A 17,020-nucleotide genomic window follows, 5' to 3' on the forward strand; every position below is an offset into this window, starting at 1 on the left:
AGGCAGTATAGCAGAGCCCCATCTCAGCCTATTGCATGCAATTTCCCAGTTAACAGTTAAGTGTGGAAATTGTGGCTAACCTTTCATAAAATCACAATGTCACAAAATCAACAATGTGTCTTTAACCTTCCTGATAAGTTGGAATCTAATGCAGTTCTTGGAGGAACTTAAAATATATTTCTGCCTCTCCAGTATCCTCATGTCCCCATTATTATAATTACATTGTGAAGGAAAACGATCACTGGGTTCTGCTCCACTGTCCGGCTGAGTGTTTTTCTTGTTCATTCATGGGATGTGGGCATCCCTGGTTGGGCCAGCATTTACTGGCCACTCCTAATGGCCCAGAAGGGCACTGGAGAGACAACCACGATCTTGGAGTCACACGGAGGCCAGATCAGGGAAAAATGGCAGTTTCCTTTCCCAAAGGACATTAGTAGAACCTGACAGGTTTTTCCCGACAACAACAGTTCATGTTCATAATTAGACTTTTAATTCCAGATTTGTATTGAATTCAAATTCCACCACCAGCCAGGGCAGGAGTCAAACTCTGGCCCCCAGAACAAGGCCTGGGCCTCTAGATTCATCATCTAGCAGTTATTGAGGCAAATTTCCTCCCTCAAACGATATGCGTCGTACTATTACGTTCATGTACTTTTTGTGGGAAACATGCCTGAGCATACCAGACTTGCATACTGGCCGAGAGCTGGCAGACTTTCAGACGATTTAAAGCTGCCTTTACTCCCCATCTATAAACATTCTTGAACAATGCACCTTACAAGGACTGAAAGCCTACTTGACAATAGAAAACCAAGCTCAGATAAATATTTGGAAGCAAAACAAAGTTAGATAAATATTTTGCAGCTTCCCTGAATTATTTAAGGGAAGCAAGGAATCCAGTATTGTGGAGCATTTCCTCAGGGGATGGAATAAGTTAGATTGAGTCCGTGCGAAGGCAAAGTTTACAAGGACGAAAGAATAGATGCACTGGGTAATTTACTTCCTTATGTTATGTAGAGGCCATTAGGTCAGGCTACTGGTCAGCATGGTCATCTTTTTATCCTTTTCAGTAAGAAATGGAGAAATGAGACTTTGATGGGACAGGGATGAACTAGAATAAGATCCCAAGTTGGAACAAAGGCTCAGAATCTGCTCAACTAATGAGTGGAACAACAACTGTCTCTTATGAGACTAGCCATTGCTCAATTTCAATGAGCTTTTGCAAAGTAAAGTGCTTCTCGTGTGGGATCAAAACGGTGCAGTGCCCTCTACGGAACATTCAGGGGCCAAGCAGGTAACTCTGAATCTCCTTAACAAAGCAGACTGAAGTATTATTAACGTCTGAATCAGTCAATTGTTTTTTGTTCACTCATGAGAGCGGGTGACTGAATGGGGCAGAATTTATTGACTGTTCCTAGTTACACTGGAGGTGGTGGTGAACTGCCTTTCTGACCACTGCAGTCCATTCGGTGTACACCCACAATGCTGTTAGGGAGGCAATCCCAGGATATTGATCCAGTGACACTGAAGGAATGGCCATAATGTCTAAGTCAGGATGGTGAGTGGCCTGGAGGGGAACTTGCACTGTTCTCTTGCTGCCCTTGTCCTTCTACAGAGTTATCATCATGGGTTTGGAAGGGGATGTCTAAGGAGCCTTGGTGAATTTCTGTAGATGGTACACCTTGCTACTGCTGAATGCAGAGTGATGTTTGTGGATGTGGAGCCAATCAAATGAAATGCCTGGCCTTGGATGGTGTCAAGCTTCTTGAATGTCGTCGACAGCTGCACCCATCCAGGCAAGTGGGCTGTATTCCATCACACCCCTGACTTGTGCCATGCAGACAGTGGAGAGGCTTTGGGGAGTTAGGTGATGAGTTACTCAGTGCAGGTTTCCTCACCGTTGACATGCTTTTGCTGCCACTGTATTTATATGGCTAGTCCAATTCAGTTTCTGATCAATGATAACCTCCAGGATGTTGACAGTGGGGATTCATTGATAGCAAAGCATTGAATGTCAAGGATTAGTGGTTCATTTTCTCTTTTTCAAGATGGCCATTTCCTGGCATTTGTGTGGCACAAATATTACTTGCCACATTGTGAGCCCAAACTGGAATAGTGTCCTGGTCCTGCTGAAGTTACTGCTTCAGCTGTCTAAGCAGTTGTGAATGGTAATGAACATTGTGCAGTTACCAGAGGACATCCCATTTCTGATGTCATGACGAGGAGGTTATTTACGGAAACATTAAAGGTGATGGGACCTGGATATTTCCCTGGAGAGGAGATGACTAACCTCACAATGTCCAATACTATTTTCCTTTGTGCCAGGTACGACAAACTGACAGGGACACTTCCCCTGATTCCTATCGACCACAGTGCTGGTAGGAATCCTTAGTTGAACGCAGTTTGATGCCAAGGGTAGTCAAGGGCTCTTTTGTCCATGTGTGAACTAATGAGGTCAGGAGCTAAGACACTCTGGCAGAACTCAAACTGGGTGTCATTGAGCAGGTGATGCTTATAGCAATATTGTGGACACCTATCACCGATGATCAAGGGTAGACTAATGAAGCAGTAATTGGTTGGTTTGGATTTGTCCTGATTTTTGTGAATTGGGCATGCCCTGAACACCTTTACACATTGTCAGGAGGATGCCAATGTTGTAGCTGTAGTGGAAGAGTTCTGAAGTGCTAGTCTTCAAGACCATTACTAGAATGCTGTCAGGACCCATAACCTTGGCAGTATCCAAGGCTTTCAGCCATGTCTTGATATCATATGGAATGAATCAGATTGTCTGAAGAGTGGCACCTTGGAACCTTGAGGGACACGAAAGTTTGGATTGAAAGAGGAAAAAAAGATAAACTAGACAATTTTATAAAAGTCCACACCAATTAAGGAACAAGGTGCTGCACTTGTAAAAGTTCCTTTTCAGTGTTGAGTAGATTTTGATGTTTGCTCATGGGATGTGGGTGCCGCTGGCTTGGCAAGCTTTGACTCTACTTCTCCAATTGCCCTTGAGAAGGTGAAGGTGAGCCACCTTCTTGAATCATGGCAGTCCACATTACCTAGGAACACCTTCAGTGATGTAAGGGTGGGTGTTCTGGGATTTGGACCCAACATGTGTGAAGGAATGGTAATTTTGTTCAAAGTTAAGATAGCACGTGACTTGGAGGGAAACTTACAGGTAATGTTGTTTCTCTGCATCTGTTGCCCTTGTTCTTTTAGGTGGCAGAGGTCAGGGGTTTGGATAGTGCTATCAGAGGATGTGTATGTGTTATAAGTAAATAATATTTATTCAATCATTAAAAAAGGCACTTACACTAAAAAGGAAAAAGCCTTAACTTTCTGTGCTGTTTCTTGTCGGTATTTAGGTGATGTCCATAAAACCATAAGACATAGCAGCAGAAATTAAACCATTCAGCCCATCGAGTCTGTTCCACCATTCAATCATGGCTGATAAGTTTCTCAACCCTGTTCTCCCACGTTCTCCTTATCTATCTCAGTCTTAAGTTTACTCAATGACCTGGCCTCCACAGTCTTCTGTGGCAATGAATTCCATAGATTCACCACTACCTGGCTGAAGAAAGTTCTCCTTACCTTCATTCTAAAAGATCTTCCCTTTACTCTAAGGCTATGCCCTCAGGTCCGAGTCTCTCTTACCAATGGTAACATCTTCCCAACATCTAGTCCGTCCAGGCCATTCAGTATTCTGTACGTTTCAATTATATCCCTCCATATCCTTCTAAACTCAGAGTATAGACCCAGAGTTCCTGGGACCATTTTTGTGAACCTCCTCTGAACACGCTCCAAGGCCAGTCCACCCTTCCTGAGATATGGGGCCCAAAACTGTGCACAATATTCCAAACGTGGTTTGACCAGAGCCTCAGAAGTACAACCCTACTATTATATTCAAGTCCTCTCAAGATAAATGCCATCACTGCATTTGCCTTCCTAACCACTGACTCAACCTGCAAGTTTACTTTGAGAGAATCCTGGACTAGAATTCCCAAGTCTCCTTGCACTTTCAGACTTCTGAATTTTCTCCCCATTTAGAAAATAATCCTCACCTCTATTTTTTCTACCACAGTGCATGACCTCACACTTTCCCACATTGTAATCCATCTGCCAGTTCTTTGCCCACTCTCCTAACCTCTCCAAATCCTTCTGTAGCCTCCGTGCTTCCTCAAAGCTACCTGTCCCTCTACCTGTCTTTGTACTGTCTGCAAACCTAGCCAGAATGCCCTCAAGTTCCTTCATCTAGATCATTAATGTATAAAGTGGAAAGTTGTGGCCCCAACAGTGAGCCTTGTGGAACATCACTTGCCTCCAGCTGCCAACCTGAGAAGGACTCTTTTATCCCCACTCTCTGCCAGACAACCAGGCTTCTATCCATATTAGCACCTCATCTCTGACACGATGGGCTCTTATCTTACTCAATAACTTCCTGTGCGACACCTTGTCAAAGGCATTCTTGAAGTCCAGGTGGATAACATCCATTGACTCTCCTTGGTCTAACCTGCTTGTTACTTCCTCAAAGAATTCAAGCAGATTTGTCAGGCATGACCTCTCCTTGACTAAACCATATTAACGTTGCCCTATTTTATCATACACTTCCAAGTATTCAGAAATCTCATTCTTCACAATAGATCCCATGACTGAGGTTAGGCGAATCAGTTTACAATTTTCCATCTTTTGCCTTACTCTCTTTTTAAACGGGGTGTCACGTTAGCGATTCTCAAGTTCTCTGGGACCCTCCCTGATTCTGGCAATTCCTGAAAGATTTCTTCAGCTATAGTTGAGGCATTGGTGGTGATCTTTCAGGATCTCTAGAATCCTTAGAACTCTAGATGTTATCCATCTGGTCCAGGTGATTTATCCACGTTCTGGCCATTCAGTTTTTCTAGCACCTTCTCCTTGGTGATGGCCACAAGACTTAGCTCTGCCTCCTAACTCTCTTGAATCTTTGGGATATTACACCGTGAAGACTGACATGAAGTTATTGTTCAGTTCCTCAGCCATTTCCTTGCTCCCTATTACTATCCCTCCAACATCATATTCCAGTGGTCCAGTGTCATATTCCAGTGGCCTAATGTCCACTTTTGCCTCTCTTTTGCCCTTTATATATGTCGAAGTCATTTAAATGGGAAATCAAACAGTGAGATGTTGCCATCACACCAATTATGGTGGAGCAACACATCTTGACCAGCAACTTCTGATTTTTGCATTTACCTGCACATCTGTGCATGCCCAAGTTGCTGAGACTTGTGATTGATAACAATGAGAGACAACAATCATACCATTAACTTCACTGGCAATTCTGGTCCCTTGTCTTAGCTTAACCTAATCTTGAGGATTTTTTTTTTGCTGTTCATTCTTAATGTAAAAGCCTTGAACAAGTCAATCACCTGTTTAGCCTGGTCGATGATTTGATTGACAATTCTTTTCCCTTCATGATCTATCAAGGTATTTTTCACCTCTTGGGTCTTCAGAGCTTGTTGGACAAGGAGGCAGGCCAGGCCCTGTAAGACAGGAAAATGAAACTGGTTAGTGAAACAAAGAAGACTCATCCAAACAACACGTTTCACCAAAGGTACCTTCCCAACTGCACTCATCTGTGCCTCGAGTAAAAGCTATTCGACATAAGTTAGCAAAGCTAACAGAGTTGGAAATAAACAAGTCACACATTAGTATCAAAGAGGAAATGTCATTATTAATGGTTCCCCTGTTTCATCCTCAATGTACTTGTCAAGTACAAAATGAGTCCAATGTCACCACATTATCTAATGCTTCACTCAACAGAATTAAATGTATCCCAAAAGCTGCAAATAGTGACTACAGAGATAGGAGATAAATGCCAAGTTCAAATGGTAGATGATCATCCAAACAGATGTCAAAAACAAACGGAGAATTTTCAGGATTGTCATTTCGCGAACTTGCAAAATGTGGATTTTAGCGAGTGTGCCATTCTCTTGATGACCAGAGTTCATGTTTCTAAAGCTAGAGCTGTGAAATAGTGGGACATATCAGTAAACTGTAGACAGGCCAATTGATTGCACTGTTGCGCAGGATGTATTCATGCATCAGACAAAGATTTCTGAACTATAATTTGTTGTCTGGAAGCACAGAGATACAGGACAAATGCTTTTTTAAAAAGAAAACTACAGCTGGGAAGTCTTACCCTGCTATGTTACATGGAAATTGGTACTTGTTGATGACAGGATTTCATATACAATGTAGTCAGGATGTGAATGTTTCACCCTGGGATGGATAATTTAAGTTGGTTATAGTATCATTGCCTGGGTGAGGTGTGACTGAAATCTTGTTATGTACCTGCTGCACCATCTCTGATGCAAGTTTAACCATCATTTTAGGAATCCAGTGACCCACTGATATGCTCTAGCCATCTTCCATAACTTAAAGCAGACAGATTTTATTTGTTGTAAATTTGGAATAATTATTTGAAACAGATTCAAGAATCAAAGAGTCATAGAGATGTACAGCATGGAAACAAACCCTTCGGCCCAACTGGGCCATGCTGATCAGATACTTGAAAATAATGTAGTCCCATTTGCCGGCGCTTGGCCCATATCCCTCTTCATGTACCCACCCAGATGCCGTTTAATGTTGTAATTGTAGCAGCCTCCACCACTTCCTCTGACAGCTCATTCCATACACACACCACCCTTTGTGAGAAAATGTTGCCCCTTAGGCCCCTTTTAAATCTTACCCCTCTAGTTCTGGACTCCTGCAAGGCAGGGAAAAGACATCCTCTATTTACCTTATCCATTCCTTCAGGATTTTATAAACTGTTATAAGGTCACCCCTCAAATTCCAACACTCCAGGGAAAACAGCCCAAGCCTATTCAGTCTCTCCCTATAGATCAAACCTTCCAACCCTGGCAAATCTTTTCTGAAACCTTTCAAGTTTAACAACATCCTCCCTATAGCAGGAACACAATATTCCACAACTGGCCTAATCAATGTCCTGTGCAACCTCCCAACTCCTATACTCAATGTCCTGACCAATAGAAGAAAGCATACTAAATGCTTTCTTCACTATCCTATCTATCAAGCTACAAACCTGCACTCCAAGGTCTCTTTGTTTAGCAACACTCCCAAAGTCTATAAGTCCTGCCCTAATTTGCCTTTCCAAAATGCAGCACCTCACATTTATCTAAATTAAACTCCATCTGCCAATCCTCTGCCCACTGGCCCATCCATTGTAATCTGAGGTAACCTTCTTCGCTGTCCACTACACCTCCAATTTTGGTGTCATCTGCAAACTTTCTAACTATACCTCCTATGTTCATTTATTTACACAACAAAAAGCAGTGGACACAGCACTGATCCCCGTGGCACTATTGGTCACAGACATCCAGTCTAAAAAGCAACCGTCCACTACCACCTTCTGTCTTCTACCTTTGAGCCAGTTCTGTATCCAAATGGTTAGCTCTTTCTGTACTGTGGGATCTAACCTTGCTAACCGGTCTACCATGAGGAACATTGTCGAATGCCTTATTAAAGTCCACATAGATCATGTCCACCGCTCTGCTCTCAACAATCCTCTTTGTTACTTCTTCAAAAATCCCAATCAAGCTTGTGAGACATGATTTCCCACGCACAAGCCAATCTGTCCTTGCCTTTCCAGCTACATGTACATCCTGTCCCTCGGGATTCCTTCCAACAACTTGCCCACCACTGATGTCAGGCTCACTGGTCTATAGTTCTGTGAGGTAAAAACAATGACTGCAGATGCTGAAAACCAAATACTGGATTAGTGGTGCTGGAAGAGCACAGCAGTTCAGGCAGCATCCAATGAGCAGCGAAATCGACGTTTCGGGCAAAAGCCCTTGTCCTTACCACCTTTCTTCAATAGAGGCATTACCTCCAGTCTTCCAGCACCTCACCTGTGACTATCGATGATCCAAATATCTCAACAAGAGGCCCGGCAATCACTTCTCTAGCTTCCCACAGAGTTCTAGTGTACACCTGATAAGGTCCTGGGGATTTCTCCAGAATTTTCTGTTGTAGATGTCTGACATTAAAAAAAATTAGTGCAAAGGACGTGGGCACTGTCAACAAGACCAGCTGCCCATCCCTAGACTACACTCGAGCAAGCCATAGTCCTCAAATACTGAAGTCCACCTGGGATTGGTCCAGCACATTAGAGTGGCTTGCTAGCTCATTTCAGAGGGCAGCTAAGAGGCATCCAGATTGTTAGCAACCATCCCATTAGTATGGCAGCTGTCTTCCCTAAAGAATGAGCAAATCAAATGGGTTTTTCTGACAATTGATGATAGCTTCACAACTATCGTTACAGAGACCAGCTTTAATACCCAGATTAATCGATTTAAAACGTTAATTCATTAAATTTAAATCTATCAATCAGTTTCCACAGTGGGAAATGAAACAGTACCCCCAGATCATTAACCTCTGGTTACTAGCTCAGTGACTGTATTAATCATTTAGCTTAAACAAAGCGATTGGAAATGAAATATTTACTGGTTTTTGGAGTGTACTATTGTCAACAGTGCAGAGAAAGGTCAACACTCTCATTCTTGCCTTGCACAAGAGTAAATATTAGCTGAGGAGCGACAACATTGAGTTTATGGGAACTGATATCTCATTCTTAGAACACTGCTTGGAAAGACATAAAACTGTATCAGCTACACAGTAATACCACTTAATTTGGGGCAGCAGTACATAGCTGCTCCAATAGCTTAGTACAAAAGACTAACACACTGGTAAAGTGTTGAGGGAATGCTGCACTGTCAGAGATTGTAACCTCGGATGAGACTAGTGCTCGAATTGCCCCTCTCAGGTGAATATTAAGAATCCTATAAAAGTACTCTGAAGATCAGCAATTTTCTCCAGTGTCCCAGAATAGATCTGTCTACATCACATTTGCAGACCATCTAAGCGAGCAGTTTAGAGGGATCATTGCTAGTAGTACCACCACCCAAAGATTACCTGGTCATTGTTACATGATGCTTGTAGGAGCTTCCTGTGCAGAAACTGGTGATGGTATTTCTTACATTACAACAGTGGCTACACTTCAAAAGGACTCAATTGCTGTTAAACACTTTAGGACATCCAAAAGTCATGAAATAATGGTAGTTTTTTTTCTCTTCCTTCGATAACAAGGGATCCTCAAAGGTCCAGAAAGGAAGAATGGGCAATGCCAAATTGCAAGAAGAACAAAGGATCAGAAAAATGTTGCTGTCACCGAAGAAGTTCACGAGCAAGGTTAGAGAATTCATGAGAAAGAAGACACAATAGAAAGGTCTGAAGGGTGTCATTATCGGTTGTTAAGGTTGCAATGACAGGCACATTCCTGCATTAATGACAGGCACATTCCTACATTAATGAATCACTAAACACACAGCAGTAAGTGTTCTTCTTGTTCCCACATCAAGGCCATTAATTCAAATGGATTTAACTCAATCTCATTTGTAAACCAAGGTGTACCAGTGAAACAAAACTAAATACAAAGACAAACTTCTGGCATGCCTCCCAACTTGTCTGGTCGAAACCATCAGTTGCTCATCAACCTCTAAGCAAACAGCAACTATTTTGACAATGCATCCAATTAAGATCCACCCATTTTAACAGTTACCACAATTGGAAGGTTTTTAAGATTAGAGAGGATCCAAACGTTTACTCACAAAGATTGTCAGAAACAATGAATTTCACACTGATGCTCAATTTTGATATGCTGCACTCTATAGGCACTGTTTGCGTTGGAGCAGCTGTTGATCAGACGTGGCAAAAAATGGCCACCTATTGGCATAGAAATGGCAGCAACAATAGAATTAGCTTGTTTGGTCATAGGTTAAGCACAATGGTAGCTTTAAGAATGAGATAACCTAAGGTAACAGGATCCATTTTGAACAAAGAATCAGACAAATTAATATATAGTGAGTTCTGTACAAAGTAGGTGCAGATATCTGTAAGAGAAAGTTTGATAAGAAATGTCTCAGAACAGATAGGTTGAAGTTTGTAGCAAGCATTAAAAAGTAGGACCCCACAATACGTGACAAATGATAAGTGTGGGATTACATCTCGCAAAAATCTAGGATGTCAGATAAGTTCATTGAGCTGTGAAAGTGATTGAGTTTTAGCCTTATTAAAGAAAAAGTGTTGTGTTATTAGGTTAAAACCAAGTTAGTCAGAACAAGGGTAGTAAATTCCATGACAGATGACAGTATGTGACTAGAATGCAGCTGCAAGATCAAAGGGACAGTGTCTTTCTCACCCTCTCAGGTCAGGTGGGTCAGAAACTGCTCTCAACTCATTAGCTAAAGAACACTAACAATAGGTGTAACCATAAAACTTTACATATAACTAACCATATTAGAGCTAATATTATGAATCTTATAGAAATTAGGAAGAACTAACTTACTTTTGTATCTCCTGTGATCAGGACAGTGGGAAATAGAAGATGAATTACAGAATTTGATAAAAATAGCAATAAATACAATGAATAACAGAATTTGAGCAGTCCATACAGATAAGCAAGTCTGGGAAATGTCTGAAAAAGAGTATAATTATTGGGACACACTGTAAGATCCCAAGGCCTGATGATACAATGTCCGGTAAACATCATGAGGTCATAGAGAACTTGGGGTTGTCCAGAGCAGTGTCCATCATTGATCAAGTGTATCACTGGTTTGGATGCATGAATTAAGGGGGAAGGAACAATGACAATGTTGCATGTAATTATTGCAACATGTCATGCATAAAAATGCTATAACCCACCGGGGAAATCACAGTGTCATTGACCTTTCTTCTGATCTGAACTGGAACTAAGCAGGTGACTGGGCCCCACGTGAAAGCCAGATTCAGAGCAGTCTCTGGTCTCTCCTGTATGTGTGGTGAAGACCTAGAAAAAAAAACGATTGTACTTCTGAACACAGAACTTGGGGAGAGACTGCAAAAGCAGTCCCAACAGTCTGTATTGCAGAAGCAGACTATCAGTGTTCTGTGTCTCTCACAGGTTACCAGAATTCTGACAATGATTACTCAATCAAATTTAATACTCCCATCTGCACTTATGATATTGTGGATTGGGAGAGATCACAGGATGAGGTGAAGGAGTAAAAATAATGAGATGATGGCTGTAGGTATCGCAGTGACACTGCTACACTATTCTGCCCAACTAGATGTCTTCCTTAGCACAACTCTTCTACGTGGGTCAGAACTGACTGGTTCTCAGGTATTTTAGTTCTGTTGAAGGAACATATCCCTTCTATGAAGAAAAAACATATTTGAAACCACAGATATGTTTTGTCTTAATAAAAAGAAAGTCAAGACATCCTGAAAATTTGAAACTAGCTTTGTTCAAAATCTCAGACTGGTGGGCAAAACGTACCCTTCAACACATTCCCCCTCTCAGGAGCAGATAGCACAGAAAGAAAACACATTTTCCAGCATTGCATACAGGATGAGTAAATGCTCTTTGGAGCACTGAAATACAGTGAGATTGCAGGGGGCAAGTCCATAACTCGCTGCAAGTGGCAATGTAAGTGAATGAGGTGGCAAAGGTGGCATACAGCATGCTTGCCTTCATCAGTTGGGACACGGAGTATAACCTTCTAGGAGAAAGTGAGGACTGCAGATCAGAGCTGAAAATGTGTTGCTGGAAAAGCGCAGCAGGTCAGGCAGCATTTAATGAGCAGGAGAATCGACGTTTCAGGCATGCGCCCTTCTTCAGGAATGAGGAAAGTGTACCAAGCAGGCTAAGATAAAAAGTAGGGAGGACGGACTTGGGGGGAGGGGTGTTGGAAATGTGATAGGTGGAAGGAGGTTAAGGTGAGGGTGATAGGCTGGAGTAGGGGTGGGGGCGGAGAGGTCAGGAAGAAGATTGCAGGTTAGGAAAGTGATGCTGAGTTCAAGGGTTGGGACTGAGACAAGGTGGGGGGAGGGGAAATGAGGAAACTGGAGAAATCTGAGTTCATCCCTTGTGGTTGGAGGGTTCCTAGGCGGAAGATGAGGCGCTCTTCCTCCAGCCGTCATGTTGCCATGGTCTGGCGATGGAGGAGTCCAAGGACCTGCATGTCTTTGGTGGAGTGGGAGGGGGAGTTGAAGTGTTGAGCCACGGGGTGGTTGGGTGGGTTGGTTGGTTGGTCCAAGTGTCCCAGAGGTGTTCTCTGAAACGTTCCGCAAGTTGGCGGCCTGTCTCCCCAATATAGAGGAGGACACATCGGGTGCAGCGGATGCAGTAATTGATGTGTGTGGAGGTGCAGGTGAATTTGTGGCGGATATGGAAGTCCCTTGGGGCCTTGGAGCGAAGTAAAAGGTGTGGGGGGCGCGTGGGGGGGAAGAGGGTGTGGTCACAAGTTTGCATTTCTTGTGGTTGCAGGGGAAGGTGCCGGGAGTGGAGGTTGGGTTGGTGGACCTGACGAGGGAGTCACAGAGGGAGTGGTCTTTTCGAAACACTGATAGGGGAGGAGAGGGAAATATATCCCTGGTTGTGGGGTCCGTTTGGAGGTGGCGGAAATGATGACAGATGATATGATGTATATGGAGGTTGGTGGGGTGGTAGGTGAGGACCAGTGGGGTTCTGTCCTGGTGGCGATTGGAGGGGCGGGGCTCAAGGGCGGAGGAGAGCATCGTTGACCATGTCTGGGGGGAAATTACAGTCCTTGAAGAAGGAGGTCATCTGTGTTGTTCGGTATTGGAACTGGTCCTCCTGGGAGCAGATGCGGAAGAGACGAAGGAATGAGGAATATGGGATGGCGTTTTTACAGGGGGCAGGGTGGGAGGAGGTGTAGTCTAGGTAGCTGTGGGAGTCAGTCGGTTTATAGTAAATGTCCGTGTTGATTCGGTCGCCTGAGATAGAAATGAAGAGGTCTAGGAAGGGGAGGGAGGAGTCTGAGACAGTCCAGGTCAATTTGAGGTCAGGGTGAAAGGTGTTGATAAAGTGGATGAACTGTTCAACCACCTCGTGGGAGCACGAGGCTGCGCCGATACAGTCATCAATGTAGCGGAGGAAAAGGTGGGGGGTGGTGCCAGTGTAGCTGTGGAAGATGGACTGTTCCACATATCCTACGAAGAGGCAGGCATAGTTGGGGCCCATGCGGGTGCCCATGGCTACTCCTTTGGTTTGGAGGAAGTGGGAGGATTGGAAAGAGAAGTTGTTCAGAGTGAGGACCAGTTCAGTCAGTCGAAGGAGGGTGTCAGTGGAAGGGTACTGGTTGGTACGGCGGGAAAGGAAGAAATGGAGGGCTTTGAGTCCTTCATGATGGGGGATGGAGGTGTACAGGGACTGGATGTCCATAGTGAAGATAACAGTGAGTATAACAGTTGGCAAGTCATGCTGCAGCTGTATAAAACTTTATTTAAGTCACATTTGAAGCAGCCATGATGTGGAGTTACTGGTGTTGGACTGGGATGGACAAAGTCAGAAGTCACACGTCACACAATACCTGGTTGTAGTCAAGATTAGAGTGGTGCTGGAAAAGCACAGCAGGTCAGGCAGCATCCGAGGAGCAGGAAAGTCGACGTTTCGGGCAAAAGCCCTTCATCAGGAATGAAGGACGATTCCTCGAAATATTGATTTTCCTGCTCCTCGGATGCTGCCTGACCTGCTGTGCTTTCCCAGCACCACTTTAATCTTGATTCTGATCTCCAGCATCTGCAGTCCTCACTTTTGCCTCACACCTGGTTATAGTCCAACAAGTTCTTGGTGACAGGGGAAAGTTTAAAGGAAATGTGCGAGGCAAGTTTAATTTTACACAGAAGATGGTAGGTGCCTGGAATATGTTGCCAGGTGAGGTAATAGAACTAGATACAATAGCAACATTTAACAGGCATTTAGACAGACACATGAACAGGCAGAGGATAGAGGGATACAGACAAAGCACAGGCAGATGGGATTAGTTCAGAATGGCATCAAGGTCGGCTGAAGGGCCTGTTCCTGTGCTGCACTGTTCCATGTTCTTTCCCAGACCTTTCAAGACTGTCGATTTTTTGGATTGCCATGTTACTGAGAGTTAGCAGCAGAAATCCCTTCTAATAATGTGATAAATTATGTCAAATTCTGCCAGGTAGACATGTAGGATTTGCATTTATACAGCACTTTCAGGATTATCAGATGACTGAAAGCTTTACTCTTAAAGAAACGTGAAGTAGTAAAAATCAAATTTTACTTCAAAAGCCTATAAGGACAATTATGTCAAAATAAAATTCCCCTTCAGTTACAAACTAAACTCTAACCATGCCATGATTCTCTCATCTGCCTTCCAACACAGTAATAGAACACTGTAATAGCTCCCCTTCTAATAGGGCTTTACATTGAGGGTTAAGTGGGAGTGCAAAGTAGTCTAAGCCTGACCTCTAATGGTCAATAGACAGATCAGTCCTAGCTATCTGCAGCAGTCATATATGATCAGAATAACTTCAATACCGAGCAAGCAGTTTGACTCTTGGCATGAGAAGCAAACTCTCATCATTACCCAATGAGATGGCGGGGAACAATCGCTTATATTTTGAATGTTTCCAAAGTATCAAAGAGCAGACTATATGCAGCTCATATAGCCAAGTGTTTTCTGAAGTTGATCCTATATTGTACCTATTAAATAAAAAAAACACTGCCTACAACTCAAAATAAATAATATGGGTAACTATTTTAAAGAGTGCACAGTTTATATCAGTGGTAAAAGGTTTATTTGTAGAGGTGTGTGAACTGCACTCCCAGAAATAAAGCTGTAAATCATTTCTGAAATTTTACACTAACTTAAACAGAATTTTCCTCCTGCAAAACAGCCCAAATCTGCCTGCTTTCTTTATAGATAGAGAATGCAAACATTTACTACATATGCACTGTCTCTCAACATTAGGAATACAGACGGTGATGGGTTGAAATTGTTTAACAGCAGGTTCAGGACGTGCTGAAGAGACCTATGCAATGCAAACACATTTCTACCTCAAAGCGCCATGGACACGCATTATAGTATCTATCCTCACTTTCATTAAACTCTTATATCCAACTGGAGTAAACAATACACTTTATTCTTGTTACTTGGCTGCAAATTTAGAAACAAGTAGCATAGCTGATGCCCCACGCAGTGAAGTTGTCCATTGGGATCCTACACAAGATGGAACTGATGGCACTAAGAGTCTTTAAAAGGGAATTGGAAATAAACAATGCCATAAATCCTGTGGCGCTCATTACTTCCAGATATATAAGTATAATGTGCACTTTCATGTCTGCATGACCATCATCAAAAAGGACACTTCTGTAAGATCACTGGAATTCATTCTTTGACTATCAAAACAAACTGTAACCATGATCTGTGCCTCCCATTTATTTCATCAAATGATTTAAACTCTTTGAACAGGAGGCATATTGCAAACTGGCATTTCTTAATGAAAGCGCTATTCATTTAAGGCTGTTTAATTCAACACTAACAGTAACTAATATTTTCTCAAAAGATTAATTGCAGTCTGATTTTTATATATGTTTGAGAAGGCACCAGACTGGCTGCTCAACTCCAGAAAGATTTTTCTCTTTTATCTCTTCCAGAAGGTTCTGTGTACACATGGCTGGGGGGAGGTGGTTGAGAGTACAATTGAGGTAATCCTGGGCAGGGTAACACCATGCTAGTATTCAAGACGCTCAATGCACAAGTTGGACAGTGACCTGTCCAGGTCTTTGGCCTTGCACATCTTAGATCTGGCTTCCAATCCAGGAGGCTGAGTGGAGTCTCGATAGGAATCTATAAAACTATAGGATGCACAGACAAGGTTCAAGAAAGGGAACAGGGATAACCCACTGAATTACAGGCCTGTCAGGCTTACGTCGATGGTGGGCAAATGATTGGAGAGGATTCTGAGACATGATTTATGATTATTTGCAAAAACATAGTTTAATTAGAGATAGCATGACTTTGTGAGGGGCAGATCATGTCTCACGATCTTTACTGAATTCTTTGAAGATGTGACAAAACACATTGAAGGAGGTCAACAAGTGGATGTGGTATATATGGATTTTAGCAAGGCGTTTGATAATGTTCCCCATGGTAGGCTCATTAAGAAAGTGAGGAGGCATGGGAGACAGGGAAAACTGGCTGTCTGGATACAGAATTGGCTGGCCCATAGGTGACAGAGGGTGGTAGTAGATGTAAAATATTCAGTCTGAAGCTTGGTGATCAGTGGTGTTCCGCAGGGATTGCTTAGAGAACCTCTACTCTTTGTGATTTTTATAAATGAGTTGGACAAGGAAGTGGAAGGGTGGGTTAGTAAGTTTGCCAATGACACGAAGATCGGTGGAGTTGTGGACAGTGTGGAGGGCTGTTGTAGGTTCCAATGGGACATTGACAGGATACAGAATTGGGCTGATAAGTGACAGATGGAGTTCAACCTGGAAAAGTGTAAGTGATTTTGGAAGGTCAAATTTGAATGCAGAATACAGCGTTAAAGGCAGAATTCTTGGTAGTGTGGAGGAACAGAGGGATCTTGGGATCCATGTCCATCGATCCCTCAAAGTTACCACCCAAGTTGATAGGATTGTTAAGAAGGCATATGATGTGTTGGCTTTCATTAGCCAAGGGATTGAGATTAAGAGCTGCAAGATTATGCTGCAGCTCTATAAAGCCCTGGTTAGACCACAATTGGAATATTGTGTTCAGTTCCAGTCACCTTATTATAAGGGGGATTTGGAAGCTTTAGAGGGGGTGCAGAGGAGATTTAGCAGGATGCTGCCCGGGCTGGGGGACAGGTCTTATGAAGAAAGGTTGAGGGAGTGAGGGCTTTTCTCATTGAAGCAAAGAAGGACAAGAGGTGACTTGATAGTGGTGTACAAGTGTTGAGAGGCATAGAGAGTGTGGATAGCCAAAGACTTTTTCCCTAGGGTGGAAATGGCTATCACGAGGGGGCATAATTTTAAGGTGGTTGGAGGAAGGTTTAGGGGAAATGTCAGAGGCAGGTTCTTTCCACAGAGTGGTGGGTGCATGGAATGCACTGCCAGCGGTGGTAGTAGAGTCAGATACATTAGGGACATTTAAGCGACATTTGGACAGGCACATGG

The 17,020-nt window shown here is 43.1% G+C and overlaps 1 protein-coding gene across 1 annotated transcript in view; it reads right to left on the reverse strand.

Annotated features, from left to right (window-relative positions):
- mybbp1a (MYB binding protein (P160) 1a) overlaps positions 1-17,020 on the reverse strand; it is a 98,380-nt gene that overhangs the window by 9,154 nt on the left and 72,206 nt on the right. The window contains exon 24 of the mRNA XM_072589331.1: positions 5,397-5,510. Within this exon, the coding sequence (XP_072445432.1) occupies positions 5,397-5,510 (114 nt within the window). The remainder of the gene's footprint in view (positions 1-5,396; positions 5,511-17,020) is intronic.

The sequence above is a fragment of the Chiloscyllium punctatum genome, chromosome 19, assembly GCF_047496795.1.
Source record: "Chiloscyllium punctatum isolate Juve2018m chromosome 19, sChiPun1.3, whole genome shotgun sequence".
Lineage (NCBI taxonomy): Eukaryota > Metazoa > Chordata > Chondrichthyes > Orectolobiformes > Hemiscylliidae > Chiloscyllium > Chiloscyllium punctatum.